Genomic DNA, 19,670 nt, shown 5'->3' with positions numbered 1-19,670 from the left:
CTTTCTTTTTTTTTTTAGTTTTGGTAATGCATTTATTGTCACAACAGGTTACATTTACATGGTGTAGAGATGGTGACGAACAGAAATGAAACTATTTTTTTTTTTCACTCAGACTGCTTTCACAGAGTTCACATTGAGTGCAGGTGGTGGCCCCGAGCCATAGGAGCATTGTAGAAAGTTTGACAGAAGACATTTCTTTCTCTTTTTTCTTTTACTGCTACATGTGTGTATTCGTGTGTGTGCGTTCGGATTGTGAATGGGAGTACACTGGCTGGATTTTTCTGAGGATGGGAACAGTACAATTATTCCTTAGTGTAGGCCACACTTGATCTTTCCCGCACCGTCTCGGCTCGGCGAACAATTTTTGTGTCATGTTGTGCATATGGCCGCAAATGCTTCACATCTGCCAAAGTCAAAAACCTGGATGTGGAATTTCTTGCATCTGCATAAATCTTGGGTATGTGCATAAGAATTCCTGAGGAATTTGTTTAGTTTCAACACAAGCAGTTTAACATTCTCGAGCTTTTAAAATCAGGTTTTCCACATAGAAAAAAAAAAAAGTACAATCTTAAGCCTCAAAATACATTAAAAAGTAATTCACTTTCTTTTGCTGCTCAACCCGTTCTTTTAAGAAGTCAACGTAAAAACTGACTTACAATCCGTAATTGTATTATTGTATGTGGGGCAGTGTCCCCGTTGGGAAAAGGATCGGATTTTCTTGTGCCAGTGTAAATCCAGTCGAGGACAAAAGACGATGAGTTACGCTCAGAGCATCAATACATTTTTTTTTTGTGTGTTCATCAGTCTTCTTATCAAGATCCTTAACTCACCAACATTAAACATATCCCCATCAAACAAAAACATGCAAAATCAAACCCATTTATCTGTGGCCATCATCTCACCTCTCCCTCATACTTTATCTACAAGTTTTGTGCCCTTATTTCTTTCCACGTACAATCATTGACATACATGTTATTGTTACAGTCACTTCATTCATCGTGAAAGGAAATGTAGTCTTTCTAATTTGTCGTACATTGAAGGCATTAAAACATTTTTATGCCATTTGGTGGACAGCTGCAGGCTGATGACATGTCCTCTCTGTTTGATCTTGGATGATGTTTAATCCTCACGACAGCGAGACAACACCTTTTTTTTCTTTTTTTTTTTTGTCCTGGAAGGCTACTGTAGCTCATCCAGTCCACGAGTTCAGAAAGAAACAGAGATGGACAGAAAAAAATTAGTAAACCGTGAGTTGCTCCATGACCAGTCTGTGAACAGAAATGTGACATTTTTTTCTTCTGGATAATCCTGTCAGCAGAGTGTGTGATCAAGTAATCCATCTAGCGGCGAAATCCACAAACAGGAAGTGGGTTTCAGTTGAACAAAGCAGTGTTCAAAGGTCAAAGTTCTACCAGTGACACCAGGTCATTCCTTCACACCAAACAGGTGAGTTTTCATCTTCTTTGAATATCAGGCATATCTACCAGTTCCTCCTCTTTCCAGTTTTTGCAGTGATGTTTGTTATGTTGTATGTACATCATCGGTAACCATGGCTGGTACTGATTAGGTGTTGTTGTGGCGATTGTGTGGGTGGCTTCCAGGCTGGGGTGGGGTGCAGTGTTCAGTGGTGATGGTCATTGCTGGGGCAGTTCTGACGGCTGTTTCTTGGTTTTCAGAGTGTCTATGAGAGACTGGACGCTGCGTTTCACGCTGGTGGTCACCCGTCTGGTCACCGAGTCTGCAGAGGGAGAGGAAGAGGAGCTGGCACGCTGTGAGGGTGGCCGTGCTACCAGACACTTCTGGTATCGGAGCTGAGGAAGAAGAGGACAAGGTTATGTGAGTAAGTATCGGAGCATCCTAATAGCTGAATAGTTGAGTTGAGCTGAGGGCATGTGCTTCACATTTCCCCCCTCCCTCTTTGGTTCCTTGTATGATGAAAGGTATGATGAAAGCTACATCTAGCACAGCTCTGTAAGAACGTATCAAAATCCATCCTTACCACACAAGCTGCCTGCACAGCCTCAGAGACACAGCCTGCATTTGGGTCGCACCAGAACACATGGCACTGGAAATGCTGATTCCCAGTATCCATAATGAAGGCAAATGTATGCACATCCCGCCCCACGCCCATGAAGGACAAGAAACGGACACGGCACTCCACCAGCACCTCCTCGTCCTCCTCCTGCACAGCCATCAAAGAGGAAAATTAGAGCTCTAATAAGCTTTTCTATCTTTCTGATGAGCATATTCATATATTTTGATTATTTGTTAGTCTCCAGGATAGAAACAAATGTCCATGCCTTTTCTTTGATGACAGCCATGGTGGTGTCAGCAATACTCAGTATGACAGGAGTCCAGTCTTCTTTTCCTGTGGACGACAGGAGGTTTTCTATGGCCCCATTTATGATGTCCATACCTAGGGACAGAACAGGGGAGTCTGAAAGTGGACAGAGGAATCTACTACAGCATGCAGAAGAAGGTCTTGTGTGGACACAGTTTTAAGCTCAATTTTACCTATAGGGCGAGACACAGATGTCATACCCAGATACAGCACATGAAACTTCTGCACCAATTCGGTCTTTGGCATGGGAAACTCTGCAGAAATGAAAAAAATAAAACCCACATAAGAACACACACACACACACACACACACACAAATCACCCACAGGAAATTCTTAGCAGAGGACAACATCTAACACAACCTTTATAAATAATAGTCCACACATGATAATTGGCTTAAAGCAGAAAAATAAACAAACACTGGTGAATATTTTAATATTCTGTGCTGCTGCAGACATGATTAGGGCATGGAAAAAAAACAGAGGGCTGGATGATTTCTGAGCGGAAAGCCTGCTGTGCCAGTTTACACTACAGGCTGTAGGTAGAGAACACTGCATTACACAATGAAATGATCAAAGCTAACACCTGCATCCCAAATAGCACAGATGTTAACATCTTGCAACCCCCAGGAACTCACTATTGACACGATAGACAATTAGCTTTACAAGCTCAGGATGGTTTCTGGAAAGGCAAATTTTAAAACGCCAAAATGAGTTAATCATAGTGTACTGTTGTCAATCTGAGTGCGCTCAGAGACGAAATGATACAAAACCAACACAATGCTGAAAAAGACACACAACCCCACTCAAAATGTTGACATCAGCTACAGGCAAGCTGCTCTATTTCTCACTAGAATAGATTACAGGAGACAACTGCAGTCTTTGTGTTGGAGTTGTGGCATGTTTGCCGAGAATCATTTAAATTTCAGCACACAAATGCTTCAGAATAACAAAAAGGCAGACTGAAAAGCAGCGTTTTGCTGCCTCTTGGATTGAAAGTTTAATATTTTTTTGCCTTTTTTTATATCATATGACCACATTGGTGTAGTTTGACATTGTCAAAGGTGAGCTTCCTCGCACCCATCACCACATCCAACTGTGATATTACACTCAGAAAGCTGAGTACTCAGGTATGATTAGGACTCACCTTAACTCACAACTTCACATACATGTATATTGAGAATCAATGTTTTTCCAACATTGATTCAATTCTAAAGCAGAGCTCAGGCATCCCAGATGAAATGAAAAACATCAAGGCCATTATCTCAGTGCTGGCGTTCTCCCCAAATCAGGCTAATCTCCTCAAGTGTGTCCCAACGTAGGATCCAAATCTGCAGTAATTCAGTCGTAACTGTTTCCCGTTCACTGTAAAACCAACTCTAACCAACCTTTAGAGGTAATGGACTGGTCTGTCTACTGCAACGTTTTTTCTTTTCTATTTATGTCAATCCTATGAGTTCAAGCAAGTTACAGTCTTAAAAGATGCAAGGGATCTTTCAGTACAAGTTCTTTGATCCTGGGGTTGGGATGAGGGCTGTGGAACGCCACCCGTTGCCTCACAGAAACCCTAATTAGGTTGCAATGAGGTGACTGTCTCCGTAAGAGAGGAGCTGATGTGGTTCTTTTATATTCTGATACCCTGTGCTGCTTTCCACTTCACTCAGCAGATACGTACGGCAGAAGAGGCTATAGCTAAGTATGAATGGTGCTGGACCTTTTTTCCAATAATTACTTGGAACTGACAAAAACAAGCAGTGGGAATTAGCAAACAGGGATAACAGTGAAAAGAATTAGCGCTGTAATGAAATTACTGTGTGATTATTGAGCTAGCAGTTGTTCTGGAATCAGCATTATCTGAATGTAATTGAACCGACCACTGCTATCTTTTCTATTAATATTGGTTCGTGTCTGCTCCTGCGGTAGTACGATCATCTTTTAAAAACATAAAAGTGCTTTCAGATGTGGAAGAATTCTGTAATGGGACACAAGGGACCACAACAGGGGAGATACCACATGGCTGACAAATCCAGTCCTTACAAGGAACAACAGAGGAACAAGATTCAGAGAAATATGTTGTATAAGTCATGTTGTGGGGACAAAATCCATTTTAGCTATCACAGTGAGGAAACCTTTCCTGTTTGAGAGACAAAAAATGGTGAACATACGGTATATCTCCAGGAACTAAATGTCATTGTCATGTCCTCTGAGGTGATGGACATGCGACTGTGCATGTGTGTGTACGTGTGAGTGTGTGTGTGTGTACCTTGTAGGGGTACGTCAGAGCCGTTCTGGGAGGAGCTGCCAGCTGCGGCCTTGGCACTTTTTCTTTCAGCCATAATCTGAGTAAATGCACGGGGTGAGGAACAAAATAAAACAGAGTAAAGTGGTGGAAAACAGAGAAGAAACATAAAAGAAAGTGACCAGAACATGAATGGGGAGAAGACGAGAAAAAGTTTAGTTGAAAACAAAACTTCGGCCCATTCAGTGTCATGGATGTCATCGAGTGAGAGGCGGGGTACACCCAGGAGTCGCCAATCCACCAATCAAAACAACTAAATATAAATGTTTTCATACCCACTAAACTGTCACCCCCGCAGCTGCAGGGAAATCTGACTCATGAGCACATCGTCGCAAACATCATTCTGAATGGAAGCATGAGGGACTAGACTGTTCAGGTACATTTTATAACACATATTCTGCGGTTTCCCTGCCATTGAAGGGAAAGTAAGTGATAGAAACAACTGAAAAATTATTATAATTTCTGCTCAGAGTTTCTGTGCAGTTCTTTGGACTGCATCACTTTCATCATTTTGGCATCACCGACACAAAAATAATTTCAGGTAGTTATTGCCTGCATGAACAAATGACCCATGGACTCATTTTTATGGCAAGGACAGTCTTTATCATGTTGTCCATAAAATATGAAACATTACCTCTTCTGTCCTAGCAAAAAAAAAAAAATGAATAGATAAATAAAAGAAGAGGCTATGCCACTTTCTCTCTGCTTTCTTTCCCTCAGCTCTGGTGCTGCAGTATAAACACTCCTTAAAGAGAGCTGAATATTCTGCACGGCTCTTGCATCAGGCCTGAGCACTCTGTTCTTGCCACAGACACTTGATTAATTGTGGGTGTCATTAATCAAAGTCTATGGTGAGTCTGCAACTCTGCTCACAGGGGAACATGCAAGGCGACACATGCCCTCACACACACACAATGGACGCTTGTTCAATGTGCTGCACAGCTGCAAAACTCAGGTCACCAAGTTTCTCCCCTGCAGTAAAGAAAGAGCTGCCGCTGAGTTTGAAATAAGCAGTGTGAGGAGCAGTCATGGGCACGTGCACGTACACATACTGATATAGATGCAGCGAGCCACACTTTTCCTTCAGTTTGGGGTTAGAGTTAAAAGGAAATTATTAGGAACATTTTTTTTTTCTCTAAATGGGTCACCATGCCTCTCAGGGAGAAGATCTGTAGTTCCAGTATTCATTTTTTCCAAGGTCACTGCTGACCTGAGGACAACTAGTTTCTCTTTGTGTACAGAGGGATGTGTGCATATGTGTGTTTGAACAGCAAAGTGTCACTAAATAAGTAAACTGTGTCTCTAGGCTACAGGTTCTCCAATGCCAGTGTTCCACCGGTGGTCTTCATGTATTATTATATACAGCATACTGTCTATCTGGAAAAAACAGGCTTTTAGTTGGTCCTGTCGTAATAGTTTATAAATCAAGTCCACAATATCTTACAGGGGACTTATTTTAGTTAAAACAAATCACTAATGTAAAGCACTCAGTGATTTCCTATTACAGCTGTATGCTGTACTTCAGTTTTGGGAAATGTAGGACTTTTATACTAAACCCTGAAAGCTAACACTGACATTGATTTTGGCCAAAAAATCAGAGGGAATTTGAAATGATCTGCTTGCTTGTGTGGGGCTTGCCATTTCAGAAAGGTTTGGCCTTGCGGGCCAGTGTGGACAGTTTCTCAAAGAGTTTGAAATCACCAGATTCTGTAATGTTTCAGGGTGGATACGGGAAGAATCCAGTGAAAAAGAGGCCAAGTACATGTCAGCAGGAATACGTTGGCATTGATTTTGCCTTAACGTGGGTTTAGTTGAGGTTGTGAAAGAAATCATAATGTGTTACAGTGTCTGACGCTGCTCCACCACAGAACCTTACTGCAGCTAATAGCTGGTTGCTAAGAGAGTTCTTAGAACAACTCTAATAAATGAAGACCACTTTAACTCTATTTCAGCAGTTTGTGCTGCAGCATGTATCAATGATCACTTATCATGTACAGCAGCTGGAGTGGGAATGTGGTGAGTTCCACCTTTGTGTCTCTGAGACACTTTCCCTGCATGCACAGTATCTGTTCCTAAGGATGAGAGCTGCTTTCTCTTTGATAACAGAGGGGAATCCATCCGATACCTGCTGAGACATTTAATTCAAAATCCTAAAGTCTAACCTTGTGTTGGTGCAGAAGGAGAAGTGAAAATTATGTGGAAAATCCTGGGGAATCTCCAAAGATCTCTTTAGCTTTTTTCATGTTGCCCGTTTAAAGTGGGACTTTTAGTTTCTTTGTTGCAGATCTCTGTTCTGTTTGTAGAAAAATGACATTTTCAGCTGCTTCCATCCACCAGTGCAGTGTTTCTCACAACCACAGTGCAATTGTCTTGTTAATATGAATTATTACGGCTATGTGACATGTTGTTGACCATGCAAAGACTAATATATTATACCACACTTTATATATTGTCCAGTTCTGCCGGACAGCAAATATATCATACACAATGTGGATCTTTCAGTGACTTTCACTTGCATGTCTGAGTGAAACGTGAGGAATGTTAACAGAAGGTGACCCGTAGTGAATGACTGCAAGCCATTGCTCTAACAGACTGATGAAGCCATCAATGTTATGTATTACAAGTGTGAAAAGGGATTTTGCATGGTAGGTGGATTGAGGATTGAGAGTTAAAGCAGTCAAATCAATTCACCTGTAAGGGACAGCTGGGATGGCAGGACACTGTGCTCTAACCACTGTTGCTGATTCTGCAACGCTGGCTGGCAGTTTGAAAGCATGCAATGACAGTGTGGCCTAGCAAGGATGGCTTTTTTTCCCCAACAACATAGCGTGACTGCTGTTTGGAAAGGGCTTTTGGTTAATTCTCAGGGCACTTTCATTGAAAACTAAACATATAAACCTCATGGTGGCAAGTAAAGAAAAAGTGGGAAAATCACCAAATCTGCTCCTTTGGGAAAGATGAATATACAATCATGTGAAAACAAAAGAAAAGCCTGATTCAGTTATCATTTTTACAGAACCTGACATAATTGTCTGCTGATCACCAAGAGTTTTAGTAATTTAGGTAAATACAAACTCAGATGACGACACATAACAGCATTTCAATCCGCCTGAGGTCTGGACTCTAGCTTTTTTCAGCCCTTCTGGTGTAGATTCGTGGCTGTGTTTGGGATCATTGTCTTGTTGGGTGACCCAGTTTCAGTCAAGTTTTAGCTATCAGACTAGATTATTTTGGTGTACAGAGGACTCCGTGACTGCAAGGTGTCAAACATTTCCACTTTGGTCTCACCTGTGGAAAGGACACTGTCCCTGGAATCTTGTGGTTTGTTTTGATGCAACTTTGTAAACCATTGTTTATCAATAATACCTGTCATAAAGCAGATTCATTTTTAAAGAAACATCCCATTTCATAAAACTTTAGACATGAAAGAGGATGCACTTTCTTTTTTACATTACTGTACACATGCAAAATATAATCTCAATCTGTCAAGTAGCAGCTGAGAGTGGACCAAAGTGGTGGGCCAGCCAACAGACAAAGACAACATCTGGATGTCACCTCAAACAAAGACTTCGGCTGATGGTGAAGTTCTCTATTCTTCACAAACCAAAAGCACATGAGGTAATGTTTCTTGTCACCTTCAAAGTTCACACTGATGTGTCGAGATGTGTTTAAATTGAAAGAATTCTGAACCATCGCCAAATCGAAATTAAAACTCAAGTCTCATGTTTCAGAACAGGCTCTTTCCACATGAGCATCAGGAAGTTTTCTTAAATACCCCAAAATATCCCAGCTGGCTCGTATGAAAATGAACTTTGTCAAACTGAGGTGAAGACTCCTAGCAGCTCTCAGAAACAGTTAAATGGGATTAAGGTAACACTGAGAGTTTTCTATGGGTGGAGGAAGAAAGACGCTAAGTCCTCCATCCTGTGAGGTTTGTAATCAATAGTGGCTGTCTGGAAGAGCAAATCAGTTATTAACTGCAGGACATATATACTTGATAAACTTACTGATAACACTTAAAAAGTCCAGTGATGACTGAGATATGCTGCTGATGTGGGTGCCTTTTAAACACCTTCTCTCTCCTGTTTCATTGGTATTTACACTGTTGTTTTACTGCCTCGTGTCAATTTTCTAAGCAAAAAAATGACATTTTTGCTTCCGAACTTGAGCCGGCTGTCTTTGCGCTGGCTCTGTGCTGGTATGATTGATGACTCATTTGTTCATAATTCCCGCAGGGGTTAAAACCTTGTCACTTCGTACAAACACACCTAAAAGATTTTTTTATTAACCTGAATCTCTCCACATCACTGTAAAGGCTTTTGAAATGCCATGCTGTCTGTCACCAAGGCTTTTACCACTCAAGTGAAACCTTAAAATCTGAAAGTGAAAACTTATTTCTTGTTTTCAGTTTTGGCAAAATGTGTTTTATAATACGCATGTAAGAGTTTTGTCAAGTTACAGCATGAATGAAAAACAGCTATTGCTACCTGCACCGCCAGAGACAGACAACTTGGCTCGGTTTGTTTCAGAGCAGAAGATAAGCCCACTGATGAGTAGGCAGCAACAGTAATGACACCCACCTTGGAACAGATTTCGTGGAGACTTGTGGCGATGGCTGCAGCAGGGGTATCACATCTGAACACGTGGCACTTCAGCACTCGCGTGTTTTTGTCTCTGGCCACATAGGCAAAATCCCTAAAGCAATGGATGGTAGACAGGAATGATAACTCATCAACTTATAATGCACACAAAACATAAACTCAGTATTTATCTCAGTGCAGCTTCAGAGCAGGCAAATAAAACACTGTCTTAAAGGCGCCGTGTGCCAGAATCTTTATTTTCCCTCTGCAGCTCGGTGCTCTCCCAGCCTGTGATCTTATTTAAATTCAAATTTCAGGGAGTGTCTATCACAGGGTACTTTACATTTCCAACAGCACTCTAACATTTATGACTATATAAGGAAGGAAAATGTTTCACCTACTAATGTGTGGAAAAACATAACATAGTAATGAAAAATGAGGAAAAACCAAGAAACTATATGCTCATTGTTTCTCTTGTAAGGTCAGGTTTTCAGAATAGCAGATTGTACCTTGAACAAGAGTGCTTGTGTGTGTGAATAGGGGGAAAGTGAGAAAACATTAAGGTTAAAAGTATGCAGAATAATTGAATTTCCGTCTTATAACTCTAACTATCTATTCTGAATAAAACATTTTTCTATTCTATTATAATGTGATCTCATTCCACATATTGTATATGTGAAAGAATGGTTTTATCCATTTTAGTTTAGCACACAGAAAAATTCCTGTTTGCAAAAAGATAATAACTTTCCTCTTAAAGCCTGCAGATATTATTCATTGGGGGGCCACCTTTGAAAATTGTTGGATATTGTGATCAAACACTTCATAAATGGTTTCAGACATCTCCCAAAGGGTGCCATTGGCTTTGGAGGCAGTATGTAGATATGATTACCAATTTTTACTCTACATTTCCTTCAGCAAATTTTCTTGAGATTGGTCTCAATTTTGTTTTCATCTGTAGTTTCTGAGACCATCTTGACTATTTTCCCTTGCATTATTTCCCTCAGTGTTTAACCCATTTCATTCTCATTCTTCTCACCAAGAGCTGCTCTGCTGGAGAAGGTTTCCCACCTTTACTCCATTCTGTAAAAAAGCCACTGGTTCAATACAGGATAGTGCATCAATCCTTTGTCAAGTCTAGATATGAAAACTTCAAGCTGTAGCACAGTCTGGTTTAATGCTGTTGAAGCATACTGAAAGGACAAACCTACACTATTGTGTTAAGCCTTTTAAGGAATATTATTGACGTATAATAACAGCATGATGCATCAAAATCATTAATGATGCTGGGTCTCAACTAATTTACTGTATTTGCATTTGGAAAAAAAATTGGAATTTGGAATCTTACCAGAGAAAGGACAGTAATGTTTAATTGTTCACCTCGATTCAAACTATTGATGTTTATGTAACAGAGATGACAGAGATCTGCTCTACTACAACCAACATACAATGTTTTCCTAAACCAACTATGTGGCACTCTTGCCTAAACTTAACCAATCAGCAACTGAAAATAAAAAAGTGCTAAGCGCAATTAAAACACATTCCAACCACCTGGACGAACAACCTGTAATATATGCCATCTTTGCTGCCTCTGTGAACACTAATATATGTCATTACATGAGTACTTTCACACTTTGGCTCTTCTAAATGTGGCACGAACACATTTCCTGCTACTGACCACTGGGTCTATTCCACACTGATGCCACGGCGTGAGGAGGTGATTTGTTTTAAACATCAAGAGTCTGTCTCCTGCTCACTTCCAAATCATTCTCCTCACAGCTATTTGCATTTTTGATAATTATGGTAAATGATAACGCTGAAAACTTCCGAATGCAAATGTGTCCTCATGTTTGATGTTGTCTTCAACAACAAAGAACTTCCATTTCGTGCACAGAAAAACAAAAGACTGAAAAAATCATTAGCTACTCCAGATATTTCTTGGCTCACTGGTGTGATAATTAATGCACTAATTTATGGTGGAATCAGATTTTCACAGGAACATATGACTTAAGACCCCTTTGATATGACACATGTGCTATTAAATCATAAATATCTTTCTCTGTCTTGTCATTCCTGAGCCATAAATTGGGGTTTTCAACTTTGAGTTCAGTGACACACACACGCATGCATACATATATACAGGGGGTATGCAGATGTGTATCCCTGTGCCCGAGGAAGCTATATGCCAGGAGCATCGCAGCACGCCACATGGCAGAGAAAAATAAGGAAAGCGAGGGTGAGGCTGGGGGAGGAAACTCTGCTGAGAACGAGTGTGGGTGGCAGATGAAAAACATCTACATCTGGAAGTTAGGACACATGCACAAACACACACACACATACAGACCAACAAGATGAAAGATGCAGACATTTCTTCATCATTAACAAGTGAGACAAGCTGTAGAACAAAAGGTAGGTGGATGTGATTGCTGCCAGGACAGAAATGACAATAACTAATCAGACAGTTCAAAGAGGAAGAGGGGAGGGAGGGTATAAAGAGAAGCCAGCTGGATGGACGTGTCACCAGATGCACACAAACATCCATCACAAATACCAGAATAACCATAGACACAAACAGAAATATGGCAAACACAGCTGGCATTTATCACAGCAGGCTCTTTATGTTTATGAGTCCATTACCCAGGCCTGTCTTTTCTGCTTAATTGTGTGCTCACACACTTTGGGTCGATAATGCTCTCTGCCTGTGGCCAGGAAGGAAAGTGTGATAGGACACTTGACAGTGTGTTTGTGGTGTCCAGCGCACTTCGTTCAGGGACATTTGAGCAGTGCAACGCCAAGGCAGCATGAGTGGCCTTGCCTCGCATACCACAAATGATTCTTTTATGACTTTGGTACCCTCTCTGAGGGATCACAATGCTATAAAACAGCATGCAACTCTTAATAGGAAATAGCCTGTGGTCAGTCTGGCTCGATGATGATTTAACACCAGTAAGTTAGGCCTACGGTAGTTGCTGCTGCACTCCTGTAAAGCGCAAAAGTGACTCTAGGCGAAGCAAAACTACCGATTTGACGCCTGAAAAGACAGATGTGATTTCACACAGGGGTGGGAGTCCTGACATAACGAATATGAAAAACAATGGAAGAGCTAAATCATATTTAGAGCATGCCGCTAAGTGCAGTTACCTTTCTCTGTGTCCCGGGCAGCAGAAGGAGGAAGCAAGAAATCAGGGGGTAATTGAGGGGGATGGTGGTAAAAATGAGGAACAGATAGGGAGAGTGAGATAGGGAAGCCAAGAAAGAAAACATCAATACACATCAAACTGAGTCAGAAAATTTTTTTGTCAGAAAAACCTGTTAGGTTTGTGTATGTGCACTGGAGCTCAGTTCAGTGTACTTTTCAATTCAGTGTACTTTTCCTACATACCTACTTATGTACACCTTGTAACTGCAGCTACCTTTACCTCCTCACAATCTTCCTCATTCAACTCTTTTATCTCCCTCTCGCTTTCATCAGCTCTTTACGTCTCTCATTCATCTGTGCACCCACTTTGTTTTCTTTCCACAGAAAGAGAAAAAAAAAAAAAGAGATGCGACACAAAACGATTCATATCAGCACTGTAACTCATCACAGCTACATGTCTTATAGTCTTTGATACTCTATCATCAGGAACACCGCAAAAACTGTATAAAGAAAAGGAGGCTGATTCAAACATTGACTGCATTTGACTCTTTGATTATCTGCTTAGTAAGAGGCATTATGCATGTTTGTGGTAGTTGCTGGCAGGTATTTTCACACAAGGATCTTATCTTCAGAGCATCAGACTGTCCAACAGCACTCCAAACAGCCGATATTCCTGTACCAGCACACACTAGAACACACATGTCGAGAGACGTATGGAGACTACATCAAAACTTATAACTAAAAAGATCTCACTTGTCACATGTGAACGTGCCCACGCATGTTGTACCAATTGATTTTTTCAACTTTTCACTCTGCTTCTTTCTGCTCATTTTCAAATTCAGACTTTTGTTGAAATTGGATTTTGGTGTCAAAATTCTGAATGACTCAAAAGCTAATCTCCAATTACCTCAAAGTAACACTGCATACTGTATTTCTCCCTCTCCAATTCATTTTGCATGAATGAGACTGTGAAAGTGTTTCAAATTCCTTGTTACTCATGAAAGAACCACATCAGTCTAGAGCAGATCTTTTGAATGCCCTGCAGTGCTTTCATGATGGCACCATCCTTATTTGACTTTTACAGCGAGATTGATTGCTAAGTCAACCACATGTGGACATACATCTCTCGGTCCCCGTTCTGGCATTTCATCAACACTCAGCTTGTGGTACACTCACTTAACCCTGGCCAGGCTTATTTTCAACTTGAAGCTGCAAAGCCATCTTTTTGTGGCCTCAGGTCTGTGATCACTCATAGAAAATGTCAGTAAAGCCCGTCACACATATTACAACAGGCTACAGTGAAGATGGAGAGCAGAGGGGAAAGGGCTGACATTTACACAGTGCAGATTGTACCAAAAGCCAAAGGAAGTCAAGATGTTACGCATAGTCCTTTTGTGGAACCCTGGTATTTGAGTCTGGGAGGAAAATTTGCATTTCTCCCACTGTAATTTAGTCAGTTTTCCTAACAAGGGACCAGTTTTGTCATATAATATGTTCCTGTAGATTGTCCTGGATTCAACTTGCTGTCATGCCACCTTTACCTGTTGTTTGACTTCTTGAATCAAAAGCTGCAGGCAGTCCACTTGTTTACTCTTTCAATCATCCACGTTTTTTTGCTATATCAAAGACTCAATAAGGGACAAAGGCATATCTTACAAAGATATAATTCTGTATTTATATTTACTTCTGTCAACAAAACAAATGCCAGAATGTCTGCACCACAGTTGATGCAACAGACATAAGTCCAAATACTTCTTTATATTATAGGTTGGAATGGACATATCTACATCTTAATAACACAAGTTTGCAGAAGTGCATTTTCCACCCTACTAGTATGCAACTGCAGTTGCAATTATGCAATTATAATAAAGCTTATTCACACAAAACAGTCAAATGCACTAACCATTCCTCAAGGCAAGTAAAGCAAGTTTGGAGATTTTATTGAAAACATGTTAGACAGTAGTTGCTTAAAACAAAGATATATTTGTACTTAACTGTAGGGTTGGACTTTTTAACAGTATTTTCATTGATGTTCTGTTCAATTTTTTTAAGGCAGATCTGAGATCAGGTCTTAATGTTGCAGCAAATATGTACTTAAGGCAAGAAAAGGGCAACCCTGCCTCAAACACTATGTTGTAAATAAGCTTACATCTTCCAGCTAAGAATCTAGCAACTAGTTAACTGACTGTTCTGCCTTCATCACAGAAATAAATCTTTTCTGGATGTCAGAAATTTGTAGAAGTTGGTTTGCACACTTTAACTGGTAGTGGAATATCAGAGGAAGTACTGGATTCATTTTGTGAAGAACAAAGTTGAGACACAGCACTGGAGATTTCTGAGTAGCTATGCACCAGCTCAGAGAAGCAGCTTGATGCAAAGTGAATTAAAATGCAAAGTTAACGTTCTTGTACCACATTTATTAGGGGACTGTGTGTACACAACGTGGCTACATTTTGTGAAGAGCTAGCATCACACTTTAGTTAGAGGTGCAAAAACCCTCTAACTGCTGAGGTTACAATGTTATATACATACTCAGTTAATCAAAGTTAGAGGAGGCATATGTTCAGTGGATACATCGATTTTGATAGACACAGATAGTTGAAGACCACCACCAACACCCATCTCACTTTGCACTTGGCAGTTTTACAAACTTTCACCAGTGACAGCCGAGATTAATGAATGCACTGCTGCCACACTTTATCATGGCTGGACTGACTCTCTCCTTCTGCCATTAAGTTAATGGCATTAACACGCTCACGTTGGCTGATATCTCAGCTTCTTTGTAGGCGGGGCATGCTTGCAATGTGAATGTAAGTTGTGTATCTTAACAATGTTAATAACATAACTGGAAGGTAACATTTAATATATCCAGCATGTATTCGCATTTTTCTGCGATGCTACAAATTCAGAAACAATAGATGTTTCTGCTTTACTGTGGTTTTAATGCAACAATAGCCCCATGATTGCTGGAGCTCACATTATAAACAATCACTGACTGAGCAACAAGCAGCTATGAAGCAGCTAAGTGTTGAGACAGAATGAGAGAAAAAATAAGAGAAAGTTGTTGGCTCAATTTGGTGTTGTGTAGGCAATATAGATGCAGTTCAACCAACATATCAGGATAAATGACACATAGACCTCAGAGATGTCAAAGAAAAAATAAATCACAGAAGATGGTACAAAGATACAATCTTGAGACAGGAGAGTGATAAAGGCAGGGGGCCAGAAAGCCAAAATGAAAAGGTGGGCGTGAAGCAGAGAGGAATGGAAACAAGATGTGAGGGCTGAATGGTGGAGGAGGAGGTGGGGATTTAAAAAAAAAAAAAGAGAGGCAAAAAGAGGCACGAGATGAAAGGTATAAAAGCACGAAAGCAGAGAGATGAGTTAAAGCAACACTCCCAAAACCCATGCACTCTTTTTTTCTCTCTGTGCTTCAGATATTTCCAGAGCTCAATAAAGGTTGACTTGACTCACTACTACCAATCTCTCTTTGATCCTGATGGCTGTGTGGCAGGCTCGCCTGGAGAGGACGCGCGCAACTCTGATTAAATGAGGTCATGGCTGCAGATGTACGGGTGAACTGGGTTTGTGAAAGTTGCACAGAGCCGTCAGCGGGTTGCAGCTCTGACATCAGTCACCCGCCATCACGATACTGACAGCACCGAGTGTAGTAGTAGCATTACACAGCTGAAGGAGAATCACATACTTTAACCTGGCATAGGTTTGTTTTATTCAGTTATTCAGTCATTTCATATCTTTTAGGCTTGAATCTCATGTTTTTGTCCTTGAATGTATACTTCTCATTCATTTAATGACTAAATGTGTACTTATTCAAAGAGTGGGGAAAAAAAAACCTATAATGCAAAACACTGCAGACGACTGATGCACATGTCTTGTTCGGAAATTGATCTTTTTACCACCTTCACAATGGTTTACCCGATCATTATTCAATATGGAAATTTATTGCAGGTGTTTTAGTTGAAGCCATATCAAGATTAGATAGAGGTTGTAGCTATGATGATGTGTCTTATCAGATAAAGCTAAGACACATGTCAAAGGTGCATCCAAACTATAAAAGAGGCCTTTTATATTTTGTCAGTAGCTGTCGTGCACCTTAAGCCGAATAGCACCTGAATAATTTAGGCAAAGTGCTATTCCCACGACAGTAGTGTATCATTCGAATTCAAAACTTCATAGAGAACAGCTTTATAATGCATCTTCAAGTGATGCAGCAGTGTAATAAAACCAAACTATCCTACTCCTGTTGCAGTGAAAACAACGCCAAATGAAACTAGCTCAGACCTGCTCCAACGATCTTTCGTCTGCTCTGCAGCTACCAGGATCACTCAGTAGAGACTCATGTCTCCTCCAAACCATCTGTCACATGCACACAGAAGTGCACGGAGTGCTGTGGCATCACACAGACTTCAATTATCAAACAGCTTTACAGAGTTTCTGAGTAGCAAAGGCCACCATGATAATGCACTTACATATGCTAACTGTGCAGCCAAATGCTGATTTGAAATGCCTGAGGAGGAAGTTCCTGTGACCCTTCAGTCAGCAGAAAGTAGACGAGGAGGCGGTAAACACTAGGTGTGTGTGCAGTAAATGTGTGTGTATGCGATTGATTGCAGCTAAATGGCTTATTACTGAGAAGTCTTGTGATTCTGGCTAAGGGCCAGAGTGAATATGGATCTGATCCAATTTCTACACTGAAATGTGACAAGAGTGCCACACAGAAACAACAGCTGGATTACGATTTAGAGGAAAGCCCTTTCATCACGCTGTAAAGAGAATAACAGATCAACTGTCAGGTGTACTTATATGAAGCCACTCACAGCTGTGAAACTCTTTGTATGTTTGCTTTGTTTCAAACCTGATACAATGTGAAATAATCCTTGGCAGAGAAGCCCCACTGCAAAGATTAATATATGAGAACAATGGCCAAACCTAAAATGATATTCATGAAAACGATAAGAAGTTGGCAGAAATGGGCTCTCGAGTGTCCTTTTAAAGTGCAAAAATAGTGAATGAGTATTATTGCACTCATCAAGTCAAATTCCTTCTACAATTGCAGTCTGCATGTATGAGTTCAAAGGCCTTAAACACTGCAGTACACTGCTGCAAAGAAGAGGATATTTAAAAATGGGCCCCTGAGTGATAATAGTAGTGCTTCCAGAAAACACCATTTTGCATATTAGTAACGTTAAGTGTAGTTTATTGTAATGGAAAGTAGAATATGGTGATAAAAAAGGTAATAAATGTCAAACTTAAAACAGAATAAGGAGTCACAAAGTACACACTTTACAGAGTCATTAACAACTGTACAGAACTGCTGACAGAGAACAGCTTCGTGCCACTGCAGTCTTGATGCTATGCAATGCACACCTTCCAGTGTTTAGACTTGCTTATTGTTGGTTTGATATTCAACACTGGACTTATCAACGCTAAAAAATAATATCAACATGGAGAAGTCTCCAAATCACTTGCACTTGACATATTTCTTACACGTGTCTCTCCATATTTGATTGAGCTAATATTCATTGTTCTGTGTTCTCATTTCTACCTTCAGAGAGATAATCATAAATTTGGATGATATAAGTGAACCTGACTTAGATTGATCTGACTCTAATATGGTATAAAGATCCTTGTTTTGCAGAAAAACAAACAAAATAAACAAAAAAAAATCAAAGGATGAGAGAGTCGGGGACCTTGAGAACTACATCACTTCAGTTTGCAAGGTCATAAACAGGGAGCCTCACACATTAATGCGGATGTGAAACAGTATGATCTTTCATTTTTGTGTCCTGCTGTAAAACAAATCTTATTTTGACTGTGGAGGCAGCCAGCAAATTATACTGTCTTAACTCATTTGTAGTTCCTCACGCACCTCAACGCTATTAGCTAAGCCGAATAGTAATATGATGATTCTGGTGAAACCATCACAGGTGCGGTGAATTATTTCCCTGTTGCTTAATCCAAATGCAAAGTATTATCCGATTAGGTCACCCACTGTTGACTGAAGCACATGCTGAGTGATAAAGTTGGTGCAACTTTGCAAAGTGAGGCAATAATGTTTCATGACCAAAACAACAAATTTTCATTGTTTTTTGCTCTCTAAATTCACACTTTGAGGGGATTTTTTTCTTCTTGTAACTGTATTACTTTATTCAGGGAAATTCTGAGGTGTTTTTTTTGGATTAGTACCCCTTCCCCAGCTAAAGAGCTGAAGGAAATTAGTATCAATCGTCTTGTCTAAGAAACCAAATTAATCTATTTTCCAAAATCGCACTTTATTCTATCAATGCTAAGGTGGTATTTAATGAAGAGTCTTTGAAGAGGACTTTTGGACATAAATTATATCTAAACAAAAGTAACATCGGTAATACCTGTAATATCTATCATGTGACAGCTCAACATGGTCAGCCCCACTGCAACCTGGTCAATTCGTCAAGGCCCACAGCCATTAGGCCTAATGTAAAATGACTGCGTAATTACCTCTCAACACCGTAAACTTGTTTACTGCTCAAAGATGAGCAGCAAAATGAGCATTAGGGGCCAGAGGAGGCCCTCCTTGCATAACTGCTACCATGTGATACATATTCCCTGTCTCTCAACACACACTTACAGGCAGACAGGCACATCCATTATCACCAATATTGCTGGAAGCAAAGAAAAAAAAAAAAGCTAAATCAAGTTGATATTATGGCAAAATGTTTGTTTATGGTGGATTGAACAGCACAGGTTGCCGGCTGTGTAATTTAAGCAAATATCTCATGTGACTGCGTTTGACACATCCTCCGTACGGCTGCTTCTTTTGATGTGCAAAGTTGATGCTGAAAACATTGGTTTATTGAAAGGGAGAAACACGGCGTCAGTTTATGTTGATGCAGCTTTGTGACCCAGTTCCAAGCATTCGTTGTGGCAGAGAGGCAACCGAGAGAGGGAGGAGCAACATGCAGAGGAAGCGCACACAGCACCCGTGTCAAAACTCCTCGTATTTCATTACATATTTAAAAGCAGAGATAGATGGATAGGAGAGATTGAACGACATAGAGGATGTGTGTGGAGGAAAGAGAGATGAGGGTGGGCTGCAGAGGGAGAAAGTTGATGTCCTGCAGTTCCCTCTACTCTTGATCATTTATACATCACACTGCTGTGGAGTGTGTGTGTGTGTGTGTGTGTTTGCTCAGAAGCACCAATATTCTCCACTCAGACAAAGCTTCAGTGAGATGTCACTTCAGTGAGACGTCCCCATTCATGTATCTGACTAAAGTGTGTGTGAACGACGGGGAGTGTGGGTGAGCACAGGGACT

At 40.5% G+C, this 19,670-nt stretch overlaps 1 protein-coding gene across 1 annotated transcript in view; it reads right to left on the bottom strand.

Moving 5' to 3' along the window:
- Positions 1 to 112: 112 nt before the first annotated feature.
- The window catches only part of apbb2a (amyloid beta (A4) precursor protein-binding, family B, member 2a), a 36,981-nt gene continuing 17,423 nt past the window's right edge, over positions 113 to 19,670 (bottom strand). The window contains exons 9-14 of the mRNA XM_072395782.1: positions 9,219 to 9,333; positions 4,603 to 4,678; positions 2,515 to 2,595; positions 2,301 to 2,416; positions 2,000 to 2,182; positions 113 to 1,811 (exon numbers count right to left, since the gene is read on the bottom strand). Of these exons, the coding sequence (XP_072251883.1) occupies positions 1,635 to 1,811; positions 2,000 to 2,182; positions 2,301 to 2,416; positions 2,515 to 2,595; positions 4,603 to 4,678; positions 9,219 to 9,333 (748 nt within the window). The 3' untranslated portion in view covers positions 113 to 1,634. The remainder of the gene's footprint in view (positions 1,812 to 1,999; positions 2,183 to 2,300; positions 2,417 to 2,514; positions 2,596 to 4,602; positions 4,679 to 9,218; positions 9,334 to 19,670) is intronic.

This window comes from Leuresthes tenuis, unplaced genomic scaffold, assembly GCF_036924035.1.
Source record: "Leuresthes tenuis unplaced genomic scaffold, fLeuTen1.0.hap1 SCAF_11, whole genome shotgun sequence".
NCBI lineage: Eukaryota > Metazoa > Chordata > Actinopteri > Atheriniformes > Atherinopsidae > Leuresthes > Leuresthes tenuis.
The sequence above is the reverse complement of the archived record's forward strand: the minus strand, read 5'-3'. Positions and strand labels throughout refer to the sequence as shown.